The sequence below is a fragment of the Ascidiella aspersa genome, chromosome 2 (assembly GCF_963924565.1).
Source record: "Ascidiella aspersa chromosome 2, kaAscAspe10.2, whole genome shotgun sequence".
Taxonomy (NCBI): domain Eukaryota; kingdom Metazoa; phylum Chordata; class Ascidiacea; order Phlebobranchia; family Ascidiidae; genus Ascidiella; species Ascidiella aspersa.
This window is the reverse complement of record NC_139448.1, coordinates 26,982,980-27,009,169: the sequence shown is the minus strand read 5'-3', so window position 1 is coordinate 27,009,169 and position 26,190 is coordinate 26,982,980. Positions and strand designations below refer to the sequence as shown.

Here is a 26,190-nt window from a genome sequence, read left to right as displayed (position 1 = left end):
TAGACCATATGTTTAGGCTAATGCTGTTTTTCGGCTTCTCTAGTTTTTTTCCAAAGCGTTGTAGGCTATCAATACAAAAATTCACACGCTAAAAAAACATTTGACATACTGCAGGAGTGTAGGTCGTACAAATGTGTAACTTTTGCGTCGAATCGATTAAGTTCATCAAGTTTTAAAGGAGTCGAACCGAATCATTAGAAGTACATTCGAGGGTTCGATGAGTCGCACGAATGCTTTGGGATAAAACCATTCCAATAAAATAATGTCAGACATAATAAAAACATAATTCAGAGGGGGTATGGCCACGTCGACCAGCTTAACTCCATGATTAAGTGGTACTAATAAGCAACATAAAATTCAAACAATATAATACCACATTTCTTAGCCACTTAAACTTTAAACAGAACTTCTAAGTATTCGCTTTTCTTCGCCTGTTAAGCGTAATCAACCTCCTTATTGTTAACTTTATGGTTGAACTGTAATCAAATAATTAGCACCTAGGTAAGTTTGCCAATCACACTTCAAATACCAACATACTGGTCATTTAATTCAAGCTTTTTTAATCCAACATTTCACAGCGTGTGAGAATTTGTAATTATGCGACAAAAATTTTTCAGGAAATATTTTAAAAATCTAGTGTTCTACTGTACGCCTTTATAATGTTCACCTGGTAATATTGTAATACAGTGGTGAGAAAATAACATATCATGGGCGGTTGTTTTACGTTAAATACATTTTTGAAACCTCTTTACTGGTGTATCATCATTATCATTATAACGCAACAAATGAAACAAATAATACTGTACTATTTAATAAACATTAACCATGTTTGTGCATTGTGCAATTTTGTAACACCAACGCCACAAACAGGCGACAACATGCGATTCAGATTCCGACTAAACTGTTGCTTGGTTTAAATGCGCGACGTTTTTTTGCGACTAATCATATACAATACACAACGTAGTGCGACGCAAAAAGAAAATAAAAAAACGCATGCAAAAAAATGGTTAACAGAACACGATTGGCGAGAAATGACGGATGAGACTCGAGCCTTAGTGTTCGTTTAACACGGTAATGCGACTGGCGCCAAGTAAATTTATGCCTTTGTTAATTAGAAGCATTTTGTGACGTAATCACCAGGAACAGGAAAGTAAGTTTCTCACATTGAAATTCTACTGGCCAAACAAAAGAAATCGTGCAATTACGTCGAAATCGATACGCAACACCAGGGTATAACTAAAAGTACATGCTCACATTCAAACTGGCGCGATAAAGATATATGACAGCTGCTGTACAAAAACTCTATTTCAGACACAGAAAAAACAAACAAGGGTGACGCCGCAAGAAAACAAGCTGACAGTGTGCAAATGGGGAAAATAAACGAGAAGCACGACCATTTCCGAGTGGTTTTAAAATCTCCACGGTGATAAATCGGCACCAAGAGGCCTTTGAATCTTCTTGGACCTTTCTTGAATCTCATGAAACTAATAGGGCCCGAAAGCAGTTTAACTTTACTGCGAAGACCCGACTTTGTCTGCTCATATCTACCCGACAGTGGACAGATTTTTAAAGGTTGCTTTTGTGCGACGCTTTCATACTTTTTGATCGGCTTTTCTGTCGTCCGCCCTGTAAAGAAGCAGAAAAAGTGTTATAATTGCGTTGGTAAACGAATTGATTTAAATTCGGAATCTATACTAAATCTACTACTAATACAAAAAACGTATTTTTTAAAGGACTAGAAATTAAAAATACATATTAGAAAAATGTATATTTTAAAATAGAAATCCTTCAACCTCTTTTCCACATGCTATAGTAACACAAAAACAAGGGGTAAAATCTAAATCACCTTACGTCGATTTTACCAAAACCAGGACTTGGGCAGTAAAATCAAGGTCAACAAAAACATAATTTCACTAAACTCTGATAAAAACACTAGAAAAATATTGTTTTAACTGTAAAGCATACAGAGCATTTCTATTAGAGATAGACCGATATATCAGTTTACTAATAATATCGGCTGATATTTGGCTTCTACTGATATATTTGTATCGGTAAATGTTGGCCGATACTTAGGACGATATTTTAGTACGAAAATATGATATGATTTTTCTTGTACAACCAACGACTCACATATTTTTAGATCAAAAAATTTGGGCTTTAGCATTTTGGTTAAGGAGCAAAAATAATAGTTTTATAATTAATAAAGGTATATTATAAACTAAAAAGTTATTTGGATTTTATTTTCAATTAATTCAACTTTTGAACATTTGCCAGGTATATAAAAAAAATCGGTAACGGTATCGGTCCAAAAAAGTGATCCAAAAAAGTGATATCGGTCGATCCTAATTTCTATGCCTTATTGCGGACGGTAAAACTATCGCGCTACTCCGTTGCGCTTCAAACATTCTCAAGGTTTCGGTGTAACAGGAAAATGCTCACCTTTATAATGCTGAGGAAGCGGTTGGGAGCGGGAGGCGAGGCGACGGGGACGTCGCTGGCGGTGGAAGAGGAGCAGTCGAGCTCCTCCGATACGTCCTCGGTAAGAGGAGCTCCCGTCTCAGAGGAAGAGGACGCCTGGCCTGGAACCTCGATGAGGAGGCTGGAGGATGCGGAGGGGACACGGGCGAGGGGAGAGAGCGGGATGTGACCGGTGGACTTGCGGCGTCCGGAGCGGAGATTGTGAGGGAACTTGTGCGTGAAACACTGCGGGGGAGAAAAATTGGGTTGATTATTATAGGTTAATTCGGAACCGGTTTAGGTAGATCAGGAACACATAGCTCTGTTTTCCTAAAGCAGGAGTTCTCCAATTTTTTTGAGCTTTTGCCGAAGTTGTGAAAGACTTGTTTTTTAACGTCATCTTTAAGCCAATATTTAAAAAAACACAAGTATATGGTCTTTCAAAAATATGTTTCAAGCATAAAATATTTGTTTATGTATTAAGTTAAGTAGTGTTAAATTACCACCACTTTTAACAAACCCGTTATTTCAGTATAGCGTATCCAACAAATAAGAAGGAAGTAGAATAACTACTTAACCGTATCGAGTGTTTGTAGAAATTTCTAAAGTCAAACAGCATAGAATACGATGTTTTATTAGGTGAAACAGCACAAAGAACCCTTATTAAGACAAAAATGCGAGCATATGATGTACAATTTTTTACATACCTGTAAGGATATCGGCCGCGAAGCAGAAGGATGAGTAATGGTAGGAACTTCAGGCTGGTTCTAAAAAATTAACAAGAAAATAAGAAACCTAGCAAAATTTGATCCAGTTTTGACGAACGCCAACAAAGAAACAAGTCACTTTCGAATTTGGAAATATTGGGGCTTCAAATTTATCGGGCCAAACATCATGGTATTGCTGGTGAGATTCGGTAACTAGACCACTTACAGGGGTTTCTACGGTCGGCGTTGCGTCCTGTTCGAGATCTTCGAAACCACTCTGCACTTTCGCCGGCTGAGCCTTTAATTTGTTCTGAGCGATGGCGGAAGTCAGTAGGGGCGAATGGCCGCGGAACTCTGCCAAAACAAAAGGAGTCAATTGTATTTTAATGAAGCAATCGACGTCGCGGCGAACGAATTGATTGACACTAGGACTGTGAAGCGATCGATCGTCACCAGCAACCTGATGTGATGTGATGTTTGTCACACGCTCCCAGTAATTTAACTGTATCGTGGTTGTTTAGGGGCCCGAAGTGGGCATGACGAAACGCCGTCTAAAGGCCAGACTTGGACAACTAGATTGATTATAACTTTTAAAGATTAGATTAGAATTAAAATTAGAGCATTTTAGTTTTCTCAAATTAGATTGGAATTAGAATTACCGGATCCTAAAAACAACGAATTTAAACTGGTATTTGAACTAAGATTTACATTACAATTTTAATGCCTTTTAGCATAGTACATATTAATGTTTTGGCTAAGGGACTGAAAATGCCGTTGGACAAATTAGCATTTTTGGTGAAATACGAATTAGATCAGAATTAGAATTATTGCACACAAGAAATTCAAAAACTAGATTAGAATTAGCTGCATTTTGCTCTAACTCATTGAATTTGCTAGAGGCTGCATAAAGTTCGGCTGCTCGGTAATGCGCCGCCCGCGCCATTGTTTACAGGGCATGACGTCAACGTTTATGCTGTAATAGCAATCGGTGCATCCGCCCGCGCATGGGTCGCGTGTCGTCCGACGAGGCGGGTCAGAAAGTTAATACAAAATGACTCCCATTATAAAACAAAACAGCGCTTGCTACGTGTGAGCGCGTAAAACGGATCAAACACCGACCCAGGAAGTAATACATGTTTTAAAATTCTGACCACTGTGCGTCGTGCGATAGCTGCAACTAAGTGCAACCTGGTGCCGTATACATGGAAAAGAATGACAATGTTGTAATAATCTGTCTTGGAATGACTATGTGATTAGGCAAAAAGGGCGTTACTGTGACGCATTTAGACATTGTTGGCAAATATTGCCTACTTTAGCAATACATTATCACAACCAGCGACTAGAATTTTAAAGCAAGACTAAAACTTGATGATATTTCGTCGCTATAGTCCTGGGCTTCTTGACTTGATTTTCAATATCACATACTCCAGTGGTTCTCAACCGGGGTGCCATTTCTAATGCTCAAGGGGATCGAGAGATATTTGGGAATCATTAGGAATCTGATTTTTGCCCAACTCTAACAACTTTTGTGTAAGATTAGTAGAGTGGAATAAATCGAATTTAAACGTCATACGTGGTACAGAGTTGACGTGTGTTGTTCCAGTTTGGTTTATTGTGACATTATAGTGAATTACCTCTTGTAGGGGTGCCGCAATCTATTTATTATTTCTGAGGGGTGCCGTAAGCTATAAAAGGTTGAGAACCACTGACATACTCAGTGCTACGTACAGTCTCAAGTCCAACAAGTTTCCGAATTTTCTATGGAAACGCATCTCTCTAGCACCCGTAAACTTGGTCATTTTTAGTCGCTTTAGTTTTGGGCTTCTTAACTTGTTTTAGTCTGTGAACCAACATGCCCATTTAAAAAACTCCATGTACCCAAGTAGATAAAAGCACATTCTCAGAACTTCTTCTAAAAAAGCAAAGCAAAATTGTTCCAACCGCTTTGTTGCATTGACCATAAACGCTGTTCATACGAGAATTTTAACAACGCTCAGACACAAAAGTGTGGTTTCATACGAAAATCTAGTTGACTACAAAGTCCCCAATTTGAAAAACACAGTGATCTAGTCCTAAGTTAAACAAGTTTCCGAATTTTCTATTCAAACGCAACCACTGGTGTGGAGGTTTTGATAAAGCAATAGCTTGTTCTCCCTAGCAACCGTAACATTCTTCCACCGACCTGCGCTCTTGCCGCAGGATTTCCGAAGCAAGGAGCTCCTCCTCTTGTTCTTATAGTGGAGTGGGGAGGAGGTGGTGTTTGAGGCGGAGGACGAAAATTGCTTGCCAACCAGCGAGCTGCTGCGACTGTGTCCGATCGGCTTCTTCCTCTTGGGCTTTACCAGCTTGCTGCGCGTTTTGTTCTTCCTCTTGCCGATCTGGATCGATGTGGAGTCGAGCGGCACCGCTTGGATTTTGATCTGGAAGAGAATGGGGGAATGGAAGTGAAGAGCGAAGTCTCTAGGGGCGATTTATGTATTTGTTTAAAGCAGGGATTCCCAACCGGGAGGCCATTGAAAAATAATATGTTATTGTGTGTTGTATTTATATCATTTTATCATTCTAACTACCGGTTACTGTATAAAACTTGTTTTTTAATTAAAATAATGGGGGGCCACGGTGTAAAAAATGTTCGGAACCCCTGGTTTAAAGCCCGTATAGTAAGTAAATTTTTCGCTTTGCAGACACATTATTGTGGACATTATTTTTGTTTGATTTTTTTGGCAAACGCTACTGAACTAGTGCTCGGTTTATAAGTATTAATACTGGTAACATAGCAAACGATTTCTGTTCCTTTATCCTGTGGTAAAAGCGAATTAAAATAAAATCATACCTTGAGATTTGGGACTGCAAGTGTTTATGAATCAGGGTTTTTTCAGGTGGATGGGTAAACATTGAATGATGTAAACATGCGAATTATGTCCAACAAAAGCGAAATGGAATTGTATGCTGTTAAATACAGGTACTAAGTCATTGTTTTTAAGATTTTTTAAAAATTTTCAAGAAATGCAAGTCGCGTGTTAAATGCTACCAAAACTGCATTATTCTTTATATAAACTCAGTGATAATGAAAGCAGATGGGTCGACAAACTGCATAAATTATTATTAGTATTAAACGTTCTATCATTTACAGTTAAAAACTATTTTTTATTGCAAAATATACTTAACTGAAACTTTTTTCTGAAAATATTTTTCATGAAATTATGAGCGACATTTTAAACTGAAGCAAGTCGCTAATAAAACAGTTTGCCCGAAAGGGTGTTATTACAGTTACTGCATCAGTTAAAATCTTTAATAGACTTAAGGTATGCAATAGCGTCATGGGTGGTTGTATTGGTTGTATAACTTTTAAAAACAACCAACCAAAAAAACAAATAATAGGGTGCGAATCACATCGTGACGATAAACGCACGTCAAGCCTTCGCAAAAATGTCGATTTTTGCGTGCGTTTATCATAGATAAATTAGTGATTGGTCGCTCGTAACTGCCTTATTAATCACGTTCATCGGTAATCGTGATACTAGCAGTCAGTCAGTGTCGCTTGTAACGCATACCTTGGTCGACTTGTAGAGAATCTGCAGTACGTCGGTGTGCACCAGTCCCTGTACAAGTTCCCCGTTGATGTGGGTTATAAGATCTCCGATTCGCAAGCCAGCGGCATACGAAGGCCCGTCTTCGTCAACCGACTAAATTAAAGAGTAAAATATAAACGTTACGTTTATGAGTCAGCTTTTTTATTTTGCCATTTTCACCGCTTTATTATAAAGTGGGGTCGTCACAAACACCAGTTCAAAAGTTTTTTATCACCTATGAAATGTTTTCGTTGGAAGAATTGCAAAACTCAAGATATTTTTTTAAGAAGAATGGCGTTGCGGTTTTACATGAAACTTGGCACTACTTTTTTGAAAACATTATGAAAACCACGTACAATGACATCACTGTTTTAAACATGCTGAAAATCACGTACAAAATGAGTCAATATACTTGCATGAAATGTTAAAATACATACAATTTTCATCCCAATTCGAAACCAATGGAAATTTACTCAAAATAAAAAAAAAAACTTGCGACTTTGGTGGCGACGCACCATTATATATGGTCTTCATGATAATTTCGTGCAGGAGTTTTTTTACAGGGCGTGACGTCAACTTTTTTTACCGCAGACCCCTAACAAAATATTTTTTCTCTGCGGGACCAGTGTGGACAAGGAATATTAGAGATGACATCATAAATTGATCTCACGATACAAATAGATTTCAAAAATCTGCTGTTTCCGGTTCAAAAAATGCGAAAGCCCAGTGGAGTCTAAACATACATTTAGTGCAAAAACGTTTTATTTTCAATTCAACACTTAAATTTAAAAAACGATTACTTTCATACACTAATATTTCAATTAGGGCCTCATGGACCTTCTAAAACTAGTTTACGTAACCCCAAGGGGTCCGTGGACACCAGTTTAAGAACCCCTGTTTTAGTGGAAACAAAGCCATCTCACCGTTACGATGTGATGCAGCGCGTAAGAGTGTCCCTTGGAGCCGATGAATACGGGAATGGCCTGCATCTTAAAACCAAAACCGCGGCTGGTCCGGGTAACCACCATCACTTGGCGGGGTGAGCCGGGTATGGGTGAAAACGATCGACCTGGGGACGAGTCGCGAGAACTGGGGTTGGAGAAGACGGAAGGGTGAGAGGGGTGAACCGAGCGGGGGCTGGCCAGGGGCGAAGGGGGTAGAGCTTCCTCGTAACTGGGAATCATCAGCTGAATAACAGTAAAAAGTGTGCTTAAGAAAATATTATTTTGAATAAACCTGCGGTAAAATTACGTAACATTTTAAAGAGCAGTGAAACTAGAAATCTCTCCTCATTAAAAATCGGTAATTCTGTGACTGTGTGGGCAACACAACTAGTAATATGGTTTGTTAAATTGGACAAAACCGCAAAAAAATGTTAACTAATAAATTAGGCAAATTAGAACATTGAGGATGCACACATAATTCGTCAAAAGCCTATTTATTTTACAAAGAAAAGCTAATAATGACACAGCAGATTTCGCATATGTATTTTTTTCACAAAGAAAAGCTAATAATGACAAAGCAGTTTTAGGCATATGTATTATGTAATGTTTCGTAATCGTCGAATAGCTCATAATGGTCCTAATGTATTTTACCAGTTCAAAACGTTACAAATATTACCGCCTGTAACTGTCTTTGTAAACTGGGCGGTCCTTGCCTTAACCCACAATATGCTTGACTTATAAAGAGACGGCAATCACCTGCAGGGAAGAGGCGCTCGACGACTTGATCATTGTCTTCTTCAGGGATCGGGATCTCTTCATCTCGCCACTGAGGTTTCGGGCCCGTCCACTAGTGCTCACCTGACCAAGCCTGCGATGCAGCAACTCCATATTCGGCTCCATCACCTTATCACACAACACGTTTGCATTATTTTAAGTACATTACAGTGGTTCTCAACCGGGGTGTCGCGGCACTCTGGGGCCGAGAGATATTTAAGAATCTTCAATTTTCGCTTAACTCTTACAACTTTTTGTATACGATTAGACTGGAATAAATCCAAATTAAAAGGAATAAATCCAAATTAAAAAAAATTCAATTAAACCTACATCGTGCAGAGTTGACGTGTGTTGTTTGAGTTTCGTTTATTGTGACATTCTAGTGATTTACCTACGGAAATATCTTGTAGGGGTGCCGCAATCTATTTATTATTTCTGAGGGGTGCCGCAAGCCATACAAGATTGAGAACCACTGGATTCCAAGCTAGCCTGTAACGGATCGCCTTTCCACACAACACGTTTGCATTATTTTACAATGGAGTACAAGCTAGCCTGTAACGAGTCTTCACGCAGTTTCGTAACATTTCGGATGTGCACAAAGATTTAAGAGTAGCGCGAAATGTCACACTTATGACCAAACAGCGAGGTGCTAACAGTTTTACAACGAGATCTATGACAAGTGGTATGTTAATCGTCATGTGATTCATTGTAGAATATTTGTAAGGATACAGCCGCTCCCATATTTACCCTTTAAAAAAGTTGAATGACACAAACTAAATGTTATGTTGGCGGGCCAAATCCGTTCGCACTCCCTTTTACGTTTTGCGATAAGGGACCTATGTTATTCATTGCCTAGTTTATTACGATGGCGAATCGTAACATGATGGGAAAAAATGATCTGATCCCTTCCCAAATATTTGTTGATGCAGGCGGAAAAATTTAAAGTTAAAGGCATGAAAAAGGTCACGCCAGCCATGTTATCGAGACATAAATTGCTAATATGTGTTGAGAAAAATTTCCTAGTTAAAAATCGCTATTATGAATAGGCTAAAAGAGGAAAAAAAAACGTAAAGCTGTGATCTAAACAGCACCAATACCACCTTAGTATGGTTTCAAAACGATACGAAATGCTGCATTTGGCTATAGGCCCTGATCTGATAAGATCATCCCTACGAAAGAACTACTAATATAAACATATACAAAAAATCAAACATACCGGCGTCGAACTTCCAGGACTGAGCGACTCAAAGCTCCTCTCGTCGGTGCTCAAGCTGGTCGAGGGGCTCAAGCGCGAGGCTCCCTTACCCATGGGGGTCACCATGGCCGGGTCGAGCAGCTTGTCGAGGGGCATGTTGGGCACCAGGTTGGAACACTGCGAGGAGGAGCGGATCGGGGTCAGGTGGCTGAGCGGGGCGCCAGCCGAGGGCGAAGCGGAAATACAACGGTACCGCGGCTTGTTCCGCAGCGAGTAAACGTGGTGCTGTTGCTGTTGCAGGGTCTTGAGCGGCGACTGCTCGTGGGCCGACGACTTCTCATCGTTGGAGGAGTGGGCTCGATGTCGGACCGACTGCGCGCTGCTACTGCTGTTGTCCTGGAGCAGCTGACTGGGCGGCATCTGCTGCGGGCTCCTGTGGTGCCCGTGGTCGCCGCCGCCTGCGCTCGGTTCGCTACAGTCCAGGATCGAGCTGTCGGCCGACATGCTGCGCGACTTCTTGATGTTGTAGAGGCTGCCCATCTCGGGCGACTTGGAGCGCGACAGGTCGTAAATGCCGCCCGGTTTGCCGGCGAGCAGCGGCGACGAGTTGCTGTCCGAGAGACTGCCGCCGACCTTGCGGTGCAGGTTGGGCTTGGCGCTTTGTGTCAGCACCACGTTGGGCGTGGACGACAAATGCGGCTTGCTGTCCAACTTGGGGATGAGCAGCGGGCTGCCGAGCTCGCTACCGCTGGCCAGGGAGCTGTCCGAACTCTTGTACGAGTCGTAGTCGACGATGGCGCTCTCGAAAGACAGGCTGTCGACGTTGGCGCGATTTGCGCCACCGTTGCTCGCTTCCTTCTCGGCTGCGGCTGTGGTCGACGTGTTAGAGTTCTCCCGCGAGCGATTCACCGGCGTCGAGTAGGGTCGGCTGTCGTCCAGCAGCGCGCTCTGCGACGCCGACTCGGTCGTTTCGCCGGCCGACTCAGAACCGCGCGACTGCATGCTGAGGATGGTGGGCGAGAGGTCGCCGTCCGTCGACGACTCGTACGGGGACGACGGCGGCCTGCGAAAAACTTGCGGTTTCAGCGCTAAACTCTTGTACCAAGAGTAGAAGGAGGCTGATCTGGAAAGAGCGCGCTGAGAACTGGGTTTCCAGTTAGTCTACTTTAAGCTTTGCGCGTGTAATATACAAAGCTTAACGTTTAATTTAAACGAGTTTTTTTCTTATTGGCTGAAGGTGGTTTTAATTCGCGCCCGTTTAGGGCTGGGTTTGGGCAAAGTGTAAATCTCAGTTGTAATGTTTCACCGGCGCTTTGTCAACTACACACCCAGTTTAACAAGGAGAAAGTAGTTCCCTTGAGAGACTATTGTCAAAGAACACATAATAGCTGTAACATTTGCGCACTAACCACATCATCCTAAGCTCAAGTGTAGTAGTGTTATAAAAGTATTGCGGACAAGGGTGACGTAAAGAAGTGCTTGATAATGTCACGCAAAGCTGTGTTAACAAAACTCGGTTATTTGTTTGTGGTCCACGATTAGTTGTTTACAACGGCTAAGCGGGCTATAGCAATGCAATTGAGAGTAACCACGGGTTTTGCTTTAATATTACACGATTGGTTTGTAAATCGCAAACTTTGACTATCCAATATTGCTGATCCAACCAATATCCAAATCTAAAGCAAATAAACAGAAATTATAGAACTGAATTCGAGTATAGCCAAGACTGTACTTTTTTTTTGTCGTGCATAAAATGCGTTGTGTCGAGCAAAACGCAACTTTTACTTATATTGCTTGCAACCAAACGATGAGTTTTGGAGTATGTTGACTATAATGTTGGTGAGGTTTTGTAGATTTTTTTTTTCGCCTGACAGACATGTAGTAGCTTTTAATGCTTAAATAAATATGTTAGACGCTCATTGCAGTTAGTGGTAACGACATGCAGTTCTCACACAAGGCCAGTGTACTCGGAGTTATTAACGTAGAATAAAAGCAAGTCCGTATATCCGATTATTATGATAGCTGTCGACACACCTATATACAGAGAAACTTACATTCTCGTCTGAAGGCGAATCTTCGCCTTGGGCACGTTTTCCGGCAAACTGCTTTTTCTCGGCGTGAGCAGCGTCTGAACACACAAACAGCAAATAAACAGAAAAACAAATACAATTGGCGCTGGCGCTGGCAGAACGCCCGAGACAGATCAAAGCACAGTTTAAGTATTGCTGTGTCATTGTATTATCAAATAAATGACGCGTCTTGTTTTAATGTACGTTGAATAAAAAACTTAATGTACATTGAATGAAATACTAGGTATCGGTGAATGTAGGCCGATACTTTGGCCGATACTTTAGTATAAGAATATGATATAATTTTCCTGTAGAACAAACAACTTACCCATTTTTTGATCAAAAAAATTAGGTTTTAGCATCACGCCAAGTTAATATGCAAAATAATAGTTTAATTTTAATTAATAAAGGTATATAAACTAAAACGTTATTTGGATTTTATTTTTAAATAATTCAAGTTTTGAACATTTCAAAGGTATATAAAAAATATTGTTATCGGTTGACAAAATTGTAAAAAATCGGGTATAGGTATCGGTCCAAAAAAGTGATATCGGTCGATTCCTAGTTTTTATCTCACCTGTGAAAACCGTTTGGTGCTCGATGTGAAATTTCCCAGTTCGAGAAACTGTTCGTCGGCCGTTTCCTCATATTCCGACGCTGAGAAGGCAGTGGTGTCATGACTGTAGCGGTCACTTCGGGCTGCGAAGTGAATTGCAATGAATTTAGGCAAAATATTGTAAGGTTAACGTTTACATGTTTACATTATTTTATCGATTTTACTTGAAATATATAAACATCTCAAACTGCATCTTTTGTGTTTTCCAAAAAATAAAATTTCAAATATCTATACGGAGTGGTAGCAAGAGTGACGCTGCTTTTCTTTTATTTAAAATGTACAACACGCTTTTTATGTCATTTTACGGTGCAACATCTGGCTTATCAGGTTTACTCAGAATTGCCGAGCGGCTTATGAGTTTTATTTAAAAATACATAAACATTACAACAGCCTGGTTGGTTTTATAAAAGAAAAAAAATTGAATACAAGAGTTAAGCAGCAGTTTTTTTCACTTTGAAGTGTACAATATGCTTTAAAGTTTGTTTTACGGCGTAACATTGGGTATAGTCTTATTAGGTTTTCTGCGAGTTGCCTAACGGTTTACAAGCCACTTAAAAAGCGAGCGGTCCGATATTTTGACAGCGGACTAAAAGGCTGCCTTTGAAGCGGGAGTGTAAATTTAAACAAGGTTAAAAAGACACGCGAGAAAGCAGCTCACTGTCGAAGTAGCTCGTGTCTTCATCGTCGTCCAGTTGAGGAATGAACTGGGCCTTCTGCCGCAACAAGTTGTTCCAATCCATTGATTCAAAGTAGCTGTGTTGTTTTACCTGGTGAAGGGATTGGCGTGTTACTATGTAGTTATGTTAATGCCAGGACAGTGCATCGCCTTTTGTGGGATCTACGATCTTTAGTTAGATTAATCCGTTATGTCATGCAATGTCCAACCGTTATGGCATGCAATGTCCAACACAATTATCATCAGTTATAAACAATCCAATTATAATTTTTCTCCAGCCGAGGAAGCATCTAATCAGCGAAACCGACAATTAACTTCCACAGGGGAAACGCATATACGTAAACAGCAGTGCAGGTTATTTGTGCAATGTAATTAATACAGACAAGAATGGTACAAAGCGCACATCTACCGAACATAAGGCCACAGAAAGTGGTTGAGACATAGGTCTACTGTTGAGCATCGCATCGCGTTAGCATTACGTCACCACTATAAACCGCCAGAGCAGCTGCAGCAATTGATTTGATGACAAAAACATCGACCCGCATCTAATCTAAGAGAGCTTTGTCAAGCTAAGCCTACAGAAATGCACGTGCGTAACAAGGATTACCTCGAGGGCGCCACGGCTTCCCAAGCGTTCCTGGGGGTCGCGTTCCAGCAAAAGGGTGATTATGTCGACCGCCTCCGACAGGGGACACTCGTCACCCTCCGGCCATTCGATGTCGTCTGCGCGAAAAAACAATAAACATGGGTGTAATACGTCTCGTATAAATGCGCTTTTTCGCGTTTTAACGGGTGCAGGGCCGAGGAAAGGTAGAGCAAAATGCGCCTAAATTGCATCTTCAAATATGTGAAGCTGGAAAAAGCGGCCTGAACGCGCAAAGCCATGTCGCGACTTGAAACGCAAAGGGCCAGCAACAAAAAGACAAATTACTAGGCAGCAGTCACTGAAATTACAAAATAGCAATACAAAATTGCAAAAGTGGATAACACAGAGAATTTCAACGTATAAGATTCAATATTGTTCTTAGCAGATTTATTCATTATATATAAGGGTTAATATATTAGCTGTGATATGGCCGAAACTTATTAATTAATTTACACAAGGTAACTTTGCTTCTAAACATTAAAAGTTTAACAACAATACTTTACAGCGTCTGTAACATTTAAACATGTACACTACAGTATTGAACATCATTTTACCATTGACGGCCTGCATGAAAAGTTCGTCGGGTGTGCGACCGAAGAAAGGCACGCATCCGACCAAGAACTCGTACAAGCAGATGCCGGCCGACCACCAGTCCACGGGGGGACCGTAGCCCTGGCCGAGAATTACTTCCGGGGCGATGTACTCCGGTGTGCCGTGGATCTGACAATGATATAAACAAAATGTTACCCCCCAAGGGTAAGACAAGAAACTGAAATCGGATACCAATTTTTCTGGTATCGGTACTCGTGGGATAGTACAGTAGAGGAAGTAAAAAATAAACTCGATGATTTAGCCATCAGCCCATGGCCATGAGAACAACGTAGCATTTTTATAGGAAGACACAGAAAAGAGGTAAACTATGCTGACCATTAATTATTATGGTAAAGGCGAAATTCCCTCAGCGGTTAACATACATTGAAATTTTATATTTTCTTTTATTAGACATTAGTAAAACTTTTGGATCAAAACGGTCAGCTTTACGCTACCGTATGAGATATCAGGATAAAATGAATCCAACACGTTTACACTGTTTAATAAAGCTTTAATAACCTGCCAAAATACTCAACAAACAATAGGCGGCAAACTACACTCAAAGGTTAACGTTACAAGTTAAAAAGACAACTGGAAACACGCCGAACTTCATGCTGTGATTTTAACGCGCAGTGTCAACCGCACTTCAATAAGGCATTGTTGCAACAGCGAAAGGGCAAACGCGTTTCTTAAAATGCAATATCACCTGTCCGTCCATAAAGCTGTGCTGGGGCTCCATATGAAGCTCGTACATGTTGGTCGTTCGCGACATGAGGCCCACCTTGGAAAGGCCGAAGTCGGTCAGCTTAATGTGACCCATCGAAGTGATCAGCAAACTGCGATCAAAGCGTTTGTTCAAAATACAGAACAGCTAATCAAAAGCAACTACAAACATTAAACTATTGGAAAAAATCTAAATTATTCACTTTAATGCTTGGTCGTGCTTTCAGTTGTTGTGCGCTCTACTTTTAGTTTAGGTTAAAAATTAGGTCAAAATTTGCAATATTTCACTTAAACCAAAAACATAACCAATTTATAAATCCGAACTCCTTCGAAGGACGAGGTATTCAACATTGTATTAAGTGTAAAACAAATAACTAAGTTCAGTAACTTGTTATTGCAGCTTAAGATCCTAATTGAAAAATGCCGCCCGTTTCTGGCTGCACTATTTTGCTTTTAAAGAAGTTTATTAGGATTGTTTAACCTATATAGAGTTAATTTTTCTATCTCCGATAGTGGTAAAGATGAACATCAGCAATCACTGTTAAAAAAAACAGTTGATCGATATATGTCATAAAACCGTTTCGGATATTAAATCGACTATGCTTTTTTATTTAATCTAGCAAAGGACTGAAAGCGCTGTACCCAAAAAACACGTACTGACATTCGGTTCTCTAATTGAGAGCGTTTGGAGAGACTAATGAACTTGAACTACTCGATATGGGACGAAGTGATAAGAAAGGGGAAATGTTTCTTTTGCTGAACGAACTCTCAGACAATGCTTACTTGTCGGGCTTCAAGTCTCTGTGCACGACTCCGAAGTTGTGTAGGTACTCCAGGGCCAGGACAGTTTCGGCAAAGTACATTTGTGCTACTTCGTCCGGTAGCACTCCGATATTCTGAATAGAAAATTCAATATTTTAATTTTTTTTCTTATTTTTATTTTTTGTCAATTGACGTTTCTTACATTTTGTTGTTAGCCTATGTTAAATTCAAAGGTGTGAGGATAAAAAACAACAAACCAGAAAGCAAACACTTAACCTCTAGGGCGGATAAAATCTAACTCTTCTTGTTTTGCAAGGCATAAAATAAGTGTGAAGCAAAACGCGTATGTAATTTCAATTGTTAAGAAAATATGTCCTAGATGTAGTCAGCGTAAGAGAAACTGAATGGAAGGGGATTCATCACTAGAGCACAGTACCCAGGGAATTTGCGGTTCACATAAATGTTAGCAGGAAAGCCACAAAACCGAATAGAGCACCGACCATCGCAGAACAAAGCAGCTGACATTTATCATTTTGCGCTTTTGAATAACAAGGGAACTGGCCTACACTAATAGCGGATTCGTTGAATCGGCTTCAAAACAAAGACGGCAACAATTTACATAGGCAACTGCAAAGTATGGCAATACCCTTGCCTACAGCATTATACAGTAGGTGCTTGTTTTTTAGCTATTCGATAAAAATCGTGCATAACTTGATTACGCTTTAAGAAGATGCTCACCTTTATAAGCGAAGCTACGTCGCCTCCCTCTACGTATTCCATCACCATGCATAAGTAGTGGCGAGTTTGAAAAGAGCAGTACATTGTGACCACGAAGGGATTTTCAATAAAGGTTAAAATGTCACGTTCGGCAAAAACCTTTAACAATAATAATTGTTCAAGTCACTCAGTAACTAACACTGGATACGTTTAGGAACAGTTCAAACATTTATGGAGTTTTTAAAAAATGGGAAAATTATTTAATGCAAGTAATTATCAAAATTCGATTTGTGTCACCTACCTGCTTAATCTCGTTTCGCAGGGCAAGATTATGCTTGTTCAACTTTTTCAAGGCAAAGCGCTGCCTTGTTTCTTTGTGTCGAACCAAGTACACAGCACTAAAAAAAAAAAAAAAATTTGACTTGACACATGATGTATGACGATAAGGTAATTCAATCATACTAATAACATTAAGTTTGAAGCACAAGGTTGCCATGTAGTTTTATATCTAAGCAACGGATTTTTTCACCCAATTGTATTTGTAAATAGTAACTCACCCGTACGCGCCATTGCTAATGAGTTTTATAGTACTGAAGTCCTCTTCACAAACCGATTCCTGTTTGTTCAGAATGTCATTTTCATCAGAATCACTACTGGACGACTTGGACGCTTTGGCATTCTAAAATGTAATATGTAAACTTAGAAAACAGATATTGCTGCAAGCTTAAAAGTTGTTTACATAAGTATGTTAGCGATAAAGTATGTGTTTACACATTATGCGCTAACCTCTGCAAGACCCAGTTGCTGAAATATGTACTTTGGAATTTCCATTCCAATGAAGTGTTTTGATTCTTTGGCGTGGTGTTCAGCCGATTCCAAGTATACGTAAAAATCTTCGGCGTTAAATTCCTAATAAACATAGTTACAGCACAATTTTTAGATATAACAGATTGTAAGGTTACAAAACTATCTTACAGTCCAAACTTGGCAAAACTGATAAAAAAAATAGCGCAAATTATATAAAACAAAACCGTATGGAAAAAAGCTTAGAATTAAATTAAGACGCCAAAAACTTTTAATTAAAATAGTTCATAAACATGTTTTAAACTAGCAGTGTTTGAATCAATATATTTTGAAAAATGTGTTATTAGATCTGTTGGAAATGCCCTGAATAGCACCCGTGCAGCAATGGCTAGCAGCAGGCCAGCACATTAAAGTAAGAAAAACGATCGATAAATACTCGACGATGGTTAACAAAGGGTTCACGTACCAGGCATTCCAGCAATCTCGCAGGCCTTGAAATGATCAGACGAAATCGCTTGCAAAGTTTGGTGACATGGCCGCCTCCACAGGTGCTCGTTTCGACAGCCTAAATATCGTTAAAAAGTAAAAAAATAAAGAAAAGTCTGTAAGAAGGATCGCATTTTTTTATTAACTTAACCTACTTGTTGAATTAAATCTTCGAGATTTTTCTGCAGGTCGAAGAAATAAGATGTGGAAATTAGGTTCTCCTGCGATTTGGACAAACAGGACCGCGCCATTTCCACGACTTGATGCAGCACAAAACTCCAAGTGGCATCGGCTACGGGAGTCGCCGATCCCGAATTTGCAACTTCAATAAAATCCTGAAAACACCGAAACACAGGTTAAATTACTTTCGAATCCCAATTAGGTTAAACGTTGTCAGCAAATCATTAAGTCTCCCGCGTAATATGTAGCTTACAAGACATTTCCATTAATTTCAAAAGGTGTATGTGCAGAAACACAAGTAGATAAATAAACATTTATAATAAATTAACTCGTTTTACAGATATATATACTTACATAATATGTATCTACGCTGGGAGTGGAGAAAAAAAGGCAGCATAAAGAAGATTACAAATATTTGTGACAATTCTCCCAGTCGTGTGCACACCGTTCGCATAATTTACTCTAGTTTACTCGAAAGCCATTAAAAACATGCAGCAGCAGCAGCGAAGATTGAGCGCCACCATTTGTCAAGAAACGGCGAAAACAAGAAAACGACTTCCCAAACGAGCGCAGGCGGTCTGCGTAACTGTCGAAACGGGCTCGGAAGCCGATTAAGTCGGTGACAGAACTGTCGCATACATCCTGGTCGCTGTCGCCGCCTCGCTGGATAGGTGACCTTAAACCAGGGGTGTCCAACACAATCAAGCCGGCGTGCCAATCTTTATCTTATAACTTCTTCCCGTGCCAAAGGTTCGTTTTTGCCAAAAATAAATAACGTTTTTTACACATGGAAAATATTTGTTTATTTGATCAAGCAAACTTAGAATTGACCAAAAACTGCTTCTTTGCAAAAGTTTGTTTTCAGCCAAACTCTGAATATAGATATGCCTTTAAGCTGCGTAGTAGAATTACTAAATCTTAGTGTCCGTCGGTGAGCTGACTTTTGCTTCTTCGCACCAAGATATATAATTATATGAATGCTAGCCTCCACTTCAGTATAATGTTATAATAGCACAAGTAATTGTTAGTTGTCGCAATTGCCGCGATTATTTTATATTGTGAATAAACAATGACAGTTGGCTGTATAACAAATTTAGCACTTTTCGACAATTGGCTAAATAACAAATTTACTATTTTTGGAGAGCTTGCGTGCCATTTTTATTAGGTCGCGTGCCGCGTGTTGGCCACCCCTACGTCAAACCGCTGAAGGCCTCACCTGGAGTTTGTCCTCCATTTGTTTGACGGCCTTCGGGAACCTCTCGCGGTAGACGCTGTTCATCAGCATCACTTCGTTTTCGTGCGGAATCGAAGTCCTTCCGGGGCTTAGACTGCGCGAACGCGGACGAAAGCCTTTTGACATTACTGCAAACGACAGGAACATGCAATGAACGCCGCTCTACTGCTGTATAGGTATGGGGCTAACTTGTGGCCTAAAGGGACCTTAGAGCACACTTGAGGATACGTCATTTTGAAGTTAAGCAATGGCATCCTAAATAACTAGTTACCTGAAAGTAAGAACTACATTTCAAATCAGTAAACTGCGATTTGTGTTTCATGTGTCGAAACATATATTTCTGGGTAACCTCTTACTAAATAAGTCCAGCAATTTACCTGTTTCCTATGAAAGGTCTGAAGATAAGTTCAATATCAGCATTTCTTACGTACCCTATACATATTTTCTTTCAAGTTTTGTTAAAGTTAAGTATCACTTCACCGACTTTGGTGTTTTTAATAAACTCCTGCACTCCGATAAAGAATTCTATTATGTGGTTGGGTGCAGTTTGTCGATAGCGTTGTGTGTGTCTGCGTGCAACGCTACCGCGATGTTTATTAAAATTTGATGACTGGAAGATCACCAGTCGGCGTTTTATGGAACGACGAGAAACCATCTAACCTAGGCAGCTATCGCGTTTGGTGTGTGTGGGCAGTAAGCAGCAGTGTTGTAATGACTTAAGTCAATGATTTAACAATGACTTGACTTAAATCAATGAAGTGCACTTAGTCACTGTTTTCAAATGACTTGACTTGACCTTAGTCATTTGAGCAAAAGGACTTGACTTGACTTAAGTCTTTCGGACAAATGACTTGGGTTGAAATCAAGTGTTTTCTGTAAGACTTTTTTAATAAAATTGAGCTATTTAGCCAAATGTTTGCACATAAAACAATTTGCTTGCTATATGTTGCGATTTTCTTATTTTTTAATTCAGTTAGTACTCATAATCGTCCGAGTTAAAAAATTCCAATTGTTTAACGTTTTATTTTTACAAGGACGTGACTTGAAGTTGACTTGCTCTAATTAGAACTTGACTGGGACTTGACTTGCGCAACTGATGACTTTCGACTGGGACTTGTCATTTATTCACAAAGACAGGACTTTGACTTAAGTTATTTTACAAATGACTTGACTTGGACTTAAGTCATTTCAAAATGACTTCTTTACAACACTGGTAAGCAGTATTTGTGACTGCGACAAGTCTTAAATTCGAGCATAAACCCCAAAATACAACCCTTGCTTTTAACAAGAATTCACTGATATGAGCGACCAACACCACAACCTTTTGAAATGGCGCCCGATTGGCGGTTTCTTGTCATTCAGTGATTTAACACATTTCGGAGTTACGTCATCTCCTGGTTATGCCATTTTGTGGCTTAGTCCTGTGAGCGGACAAATCGTCTGATATTTTCAGAACGGCATGAAATGTTTGGTTGATTAGCCCAGTGATTCAGCTAAAATATGCCCTTGACAACTTAACAACAAAAAGTAATATTTTTCGTATGAAGTCTAGTGTTATGCGTGATCACTATATTTGGTGATAAAAAAACAATGACATGTTCATGTTATTGCTCACACAAGCACAGGCGGCATTAAAAAAAACATAATACAGATTTGTCAAGCAAAATTATTGTGGGTTAATCCTGTTTTTAAATATTACGCGTTACAGTACTTAGTGGTTTTAGCACAAGCAACACAGTGCGACTTTTTTCGCATGTTTAAACGTGATATTCTTCCTTTTAGGCAAAACTTATTCAAAATTAATGTTTAAATTTAAACCTATATTTTATTTTCAGAAACGGTTCCTTTCGCTTTACACACGCAATAAAGTATATCAATATCCACCCACGCTCGTTTACACTTTACAGGTTGGTTGGAGTAAGTGTCATCTCAGCAAGCGAATTTAATAAACACGGCTGCACTCGTCGTTAAACTTACCGCACTCATCATCGTTGATGCTTTCATTCGAACAAAAACGTCTGGAAAGGTAGCGGAGCTGGTCGGCTGTTGGCTGTGATGGAAGCTGATGCAACCGGTCCTGCAAATTCACGTGTTTATGTTTAAAGTTCATTCAGAAAAGTGAGTATAACCTGATAACATAACAAGAATGTTCATCAAGCGGCTTATATATTTTGACAGTGCGATATTGAATTTTCCTACAACCAGGGTTTCCCTACTGTGCATGGCGTTGTTTTTGCCAAATTCTTTCTTATTCGATTTCTATGCATTGACCTATCTTCAGCAAGTTTAAACAATCAGTTTTCTTTAAAACAAGATGGGCTTTGGCCACCATAAAACTAGGTAGTATGCCATCAGAAAAGGATTTTTGGAACAACAAGGCAACATAGAATGTTTTAGGAACAGGAGATAACGACATTTTACAAACTGAACGAACGCATTACGAAGAACCTCAAGAAAACAAACATGTGGGGATGGAAACCACCCTGCTGAGCTGCACAGTCTCATAGGTTTGGCATTCGAGAACAGATCAATAAAATGTAGCTTGCTGCAACCTAGATCGTGCCTACCTTATTGAAACTAATTGGGGCGGCTCGCCAGTGACAAGTCAATCAACTTGAAATAACTACGGTGTATGCACCCGTCTTGTATAAAAGGTTAAACTAATAACAAAGAAGGTATGCACACCAGATCAGTATTAAAACCCGTCCTCGTCCGTGCAAAGACTAAGCTACTTTTTATGAATGTTATCAGGTTAATTAGTAATTACACCTGTGCTAAATAATGTATTTTTACCTCTAAACAGTAAGTCTTCAATGTACTAAAAACTGCCAAAGTGAACATTTGATTGGAATGTATGTGGCTTTAAATCAGCACCTTAAGTGAAAACGGATGTTGGCAGCAAATAGAAAAGTAAACAAATAACTTCTGTATCATAAAAAAATACTTTCCACAAAGCAATATTTTCTAAGCTCAAGTATCACTAATTAAATGAAAAAATAAATAAGTACAGCCAAACAAACTGAGCAGAAATGTTTTTTAGTGAACTGTTATTAATTTTTTTATTTATAAAAAGACAAAGCATTGCTTATGGATAAAAGTATAGATAGACCAACATCTATTTTTTGGACCGATACTGATACCCGATTTTTTTATGTTTTTGCCAACCGATACCCAATCCTTTATTTTGACATATATATACCTAAAATATGTTAAAAATTTGAATTAATTGAAAATAAAATCCAAATTACTCTGCAGTTTTTATACCCATATTATTAAACATTATTTGGCATGTTAACTTGGCATGGAACCAAACAAAAAAGTTTTTTGGCTAAAAAAAAATAAAAATTTGTTTGTTTTTTAAAAACACTTATATCATATTGTTGTAGTCAAATATTGGCATTAATATCAGACAAATTTACCTATATACTGATATATCAGTAGAAGCCAAATATAGACCGATATAGCGGTCTATTTCTAGATTAAAAGTCTTACGCTACATAGAATTTAAGGGAAACGAACACACAATAAGACTTAAAAAGCAACAATACCTAAAGCAAAAAGATCTATAAAACCATAGTATTAAGACCAAGAGCATAATAAAGCCAAATACGAAGTAGTATCCAGTACAGAATAAGAATTTCAAGTAGCTTGGTTATTGATGCACCTTTTTTAATCAAGAATAAATTGTTGCTAAAAAATGCTAGGTCAGACCTGTGAGGAACATGCTGAAGACGACAAAACGGAGGAAGGTGTGTTTGTTCCATAACCACTAGAGGGAAGGGATGCCAAAGACCACCTCCGACCATCGAGGGCGGAAAACAAGGAACGTGACTTGGCAGGGTTAATTGCAGGGGCAAAAGAAAACTGATTTGGCTGATTGTTGGGCGACAGGTTCCTTGGACTGTCAATTGGGCTACCTATCACTGCAAAAAATAAAAAGAGTTTGATTTTAATAGGTGATGGTACCGTTTTTCATGCTACTGTTTGTTTATTAAGAAATACTTAAAACAAGCCTGCGCAACACAATGCCATATAATTTTTCTGGGGTTTTATTAGTTTGTTTTAATAAAGTGTATTTTCTTTTTTACACGAGATATTTGTAGTAAGTTTACGTAAAGGTGATCTTTTAGTCATTTCGGTTTCTTTGTCTGCTTACTTTGCTATATCTCTCATTCAACTATATATAGCACATTGTTTACATGTTACAATGGTTATTCCAATGCATTGTAAGCGGTCTGTGTAAAATAGTTTTTTCTGTTACGGTCTAAAAATATTTTTCAAGTTGTACAGGCCTGACTAAAATTTATATTTTAGGTTAAATCCAATTCAACTTGTCAATGTTGTTTTAGAAAGCAAGCGTCTTGTAACCATTATATATACAATAACGCCACAACATGAAAAGGAGCTCATCAATATTTAATAAGTGCTTTTCGTCAAAATAAAAAAATAGGTAGTGAACTTTCCACGACTTTGCAAAACATAGATAAACTAACTAATTTGATGAAATCTAGTGTTTTAAAATATATTAAAATTTAATAAGAGCATACTATAAAAACATTATTTTACGTAAATTTAGCAAATTTCAACTTTGGGTCAATTCAATCTCATTCCAAGATTAAAAATGGACAATGAACAACAAAATCTCTACCATATTATTTATCCGCAATCTGTAACAAGAAGCATAACAAATACCTTGGCCAAAATTATAATGGCTGGGTGAAAGGGGACGATTAGGCAAGGTCGGCGATAGAAGTACAGAGTTGTGTGCTTTGCCACTTTTGGTTCTTGGCCTGGCAATAAGATTTTTGGTAATAGAAAAAAAAAGAAAAATATTTTAAAATAAGTTTACTTACGACGGTATAACACTTCCTCTTCTTCCAACATTAAGTTCTTTCTGCAATCCAAAAAAAATTTTTTACTCGAACTATTTTTTTTAAATTATCTGATTAAAATTGATTAAGAATAGACAACAAGAACTCACAAAACTTGAAGTCAATGATGGATCTGAATTCCCCAGTACTTTGCTTCTCATACGCACCAAGTTGCTGGTTTCACCTGAAGTGCTATCATTGAAAACAGAGTCTCGTCTGGTTGAGTTGCTTCTGCCTGAAATAGAAATAGCAATCTATGTACAATACATCATGCTTTCTGTATTTCGTATCTTGCAGCACAATGCAGAGTGCAATTCAATGATGCAAGGCATAACACCACAGAAACAGCTCATAACTCAACCCTAAAACGGTACTGTGGGACTCCTCTTTTTTAAAATAACCTCAGCACTCAACACTAACAGCAATTGTTTGACAATTATGCCTCAGAGTTCAACCAACATGTCGCAGAACTTAATAGATGTTATTCTATATATCAGTTAGTTTGGTTCAACCAAGTACAATATTGAAAGTTATCCCGGTGGATTTTCTCTAACATCAAAGGATGAGTGGCGATATGAATAAATAAGTATAAAACATGAAAGTAGAATTTCACATAAGTTTATTTAAGCATAAAAAATCATTAATAAATGGAAGCACCAACTTGCAATTTTAGTTCAAGCTCCCTAATAAAAGCAATAATTATCTTTATGAGTTGTTTACATACTATGGCAATTCCATTTACACTGTACTGTTAACGACCATGACTATTTACAATGTGACTCAACTAAGGATTAGTTGTACTTTTATTTTTTTATTATAAAGCTTACTTATTATTCCTGAAAGACTTGCAAAGCTTCCTCTTCGAGTTAAAGTTTGATCGGATATTTGACGCTGAAACTTTAGCGTTTTTGGAATAGATGACAAGTCATGAAGAGTTCCGGATTTTTTTACCGAGTTGTTAATGGACAAATAGTTCTGTAAAATATTAACAACACATCATAATTAAAATGTGAGGCTACAAAATGTCTCTTAATTCTAGGGTTAATAACATACTGTATGTTACTGCAAAGTATACTGTACTTTCCCTAAAAAAAATATATATATATTCAACAATATAATGAATACAGCTTAATAATAAATTGCAAAGCCAACACATTAACTAAAGATGATACAAGCACATATCGAAAATCTTAAATAATCAAGATAATGTCTTAATAATCAAGATAATGTCGATCTACTCAACCTTTTTGGCTTTGCAATTTATTATTAAGCTACATTACAGATCTGTGCATAGTGTACCCAAGTATGAATACAAATATGAAACTTCATACAAACTCCATATCACTGTGAAACACATAATTTATTAAGAAATACTCCCTTTATTTATACCAGCTATTATAAATGATGCTTCTACTGCCAAAAGATTGGAACCGGTTACCAATTTTAACAACTTTTTAGTTATCATAGTTTTATAATTGTTTCTCTTTAAATGTGTGCTTAAAAAAAATTTTACAACAATAGTTTACATGTTTAAAACTTGTAATGTTTTTTTTATATAAAACATGGAGAATAAGATTTATGGCATTAGAATATAATATGTATAATTTTTTTTTGTTTTTTAATGTTTAAAAAATAATACTACCCGTTTTGTTCTATAACACAATCTATAAACACTAATATTTTAAAGGTCAAACCATAAATCAATTTAGCCTGAAGTTGCAACTCTAAACTTCTTAAGACATTGGTATGTGTATACTTAAAGGGGAGGGTTGCCTGGCAATTAAATTGTTTGTAAACTGACAAACACTGACTTACATTGAACCTGATTGAACCTAGTTGACATGGTAAGCACCACAGCTTTGCAACATATTTGTAGAGAGATAACAAACTTTCCTAATATTTTACTTTATTTCACAAGGAAGTTTTAATGATATGCAAAATGAATTTGATATATCTATTTTAAGAAAACCAACTTGAATTATTCTGCTAAATTGCTAAAGCTAAACAAAACTACGGAACTACTTACTTTCTTTGGAGGTAAATCCATGGCCTAATCGTCAGAGAACTAAACAGAAAGCAGAAGAAATGCACCAAAGATCATATTTCACATCATTTTTAATATTATGCTAACATTTCTTACATTAAAAAACTGAAAATAAGTATGTA

General features: G+C 38.3%; 1 protein-coding gene across 1 annotated transcript; it reads right to left on the bottom strand.

Moving 5' to 3' along the window:
• Positions 1-581: 581 nt before the first annotated feature.
• LOC146164606 (microtubule-associated serine/threonine-protein kinase 3-like) lies at positions 582-26,190 on the bottom strand. The gene is made up of 30 exons (XM_083382605.1): positions 26,051-26,190; positions 24,852-24,999; positions 24,135-24,259; positions 24,007-24,047; positions 23,846-23,943; positions 22,865-23,076; positions 21,131-21,230; positions 19,136-19,281; positions 17,895-18,074; positions 17,720-17,818; positions 17,236-17,358; positions 17,007-17,128; positions 16,751-16,847; positions 16,471-16,608; positions 15,754-15,866; positions 14,954-15,083; positions 14,211-14,376; positions 13,618-13,733; positions 12,993-13,101; positions 12,296-12,417; positions 11,704-11,777; positions 9,671-10,712; positions 8,437-8,583; positions 7,660-7,923; positions 6,719-6,850; positions 5,347-5,584; positions 3,391-3,518; positions 3,165-3,224; positions 2,440-2,703; positions 582-1,626 (listed from the first exon to the last, which is right to left on the bottom strand). The coding sequence occupies exons 1-30, from the start codon at positions 26,069-26,071 to the stop codon at positions 1,567-1,569; spliced, it is 4,815 nt and encodes a 1,604-aa protein (XP_083238731.1). The 5' UTR covers positions 26,072-26,190; the 3' UTR covers positions 582-1,566.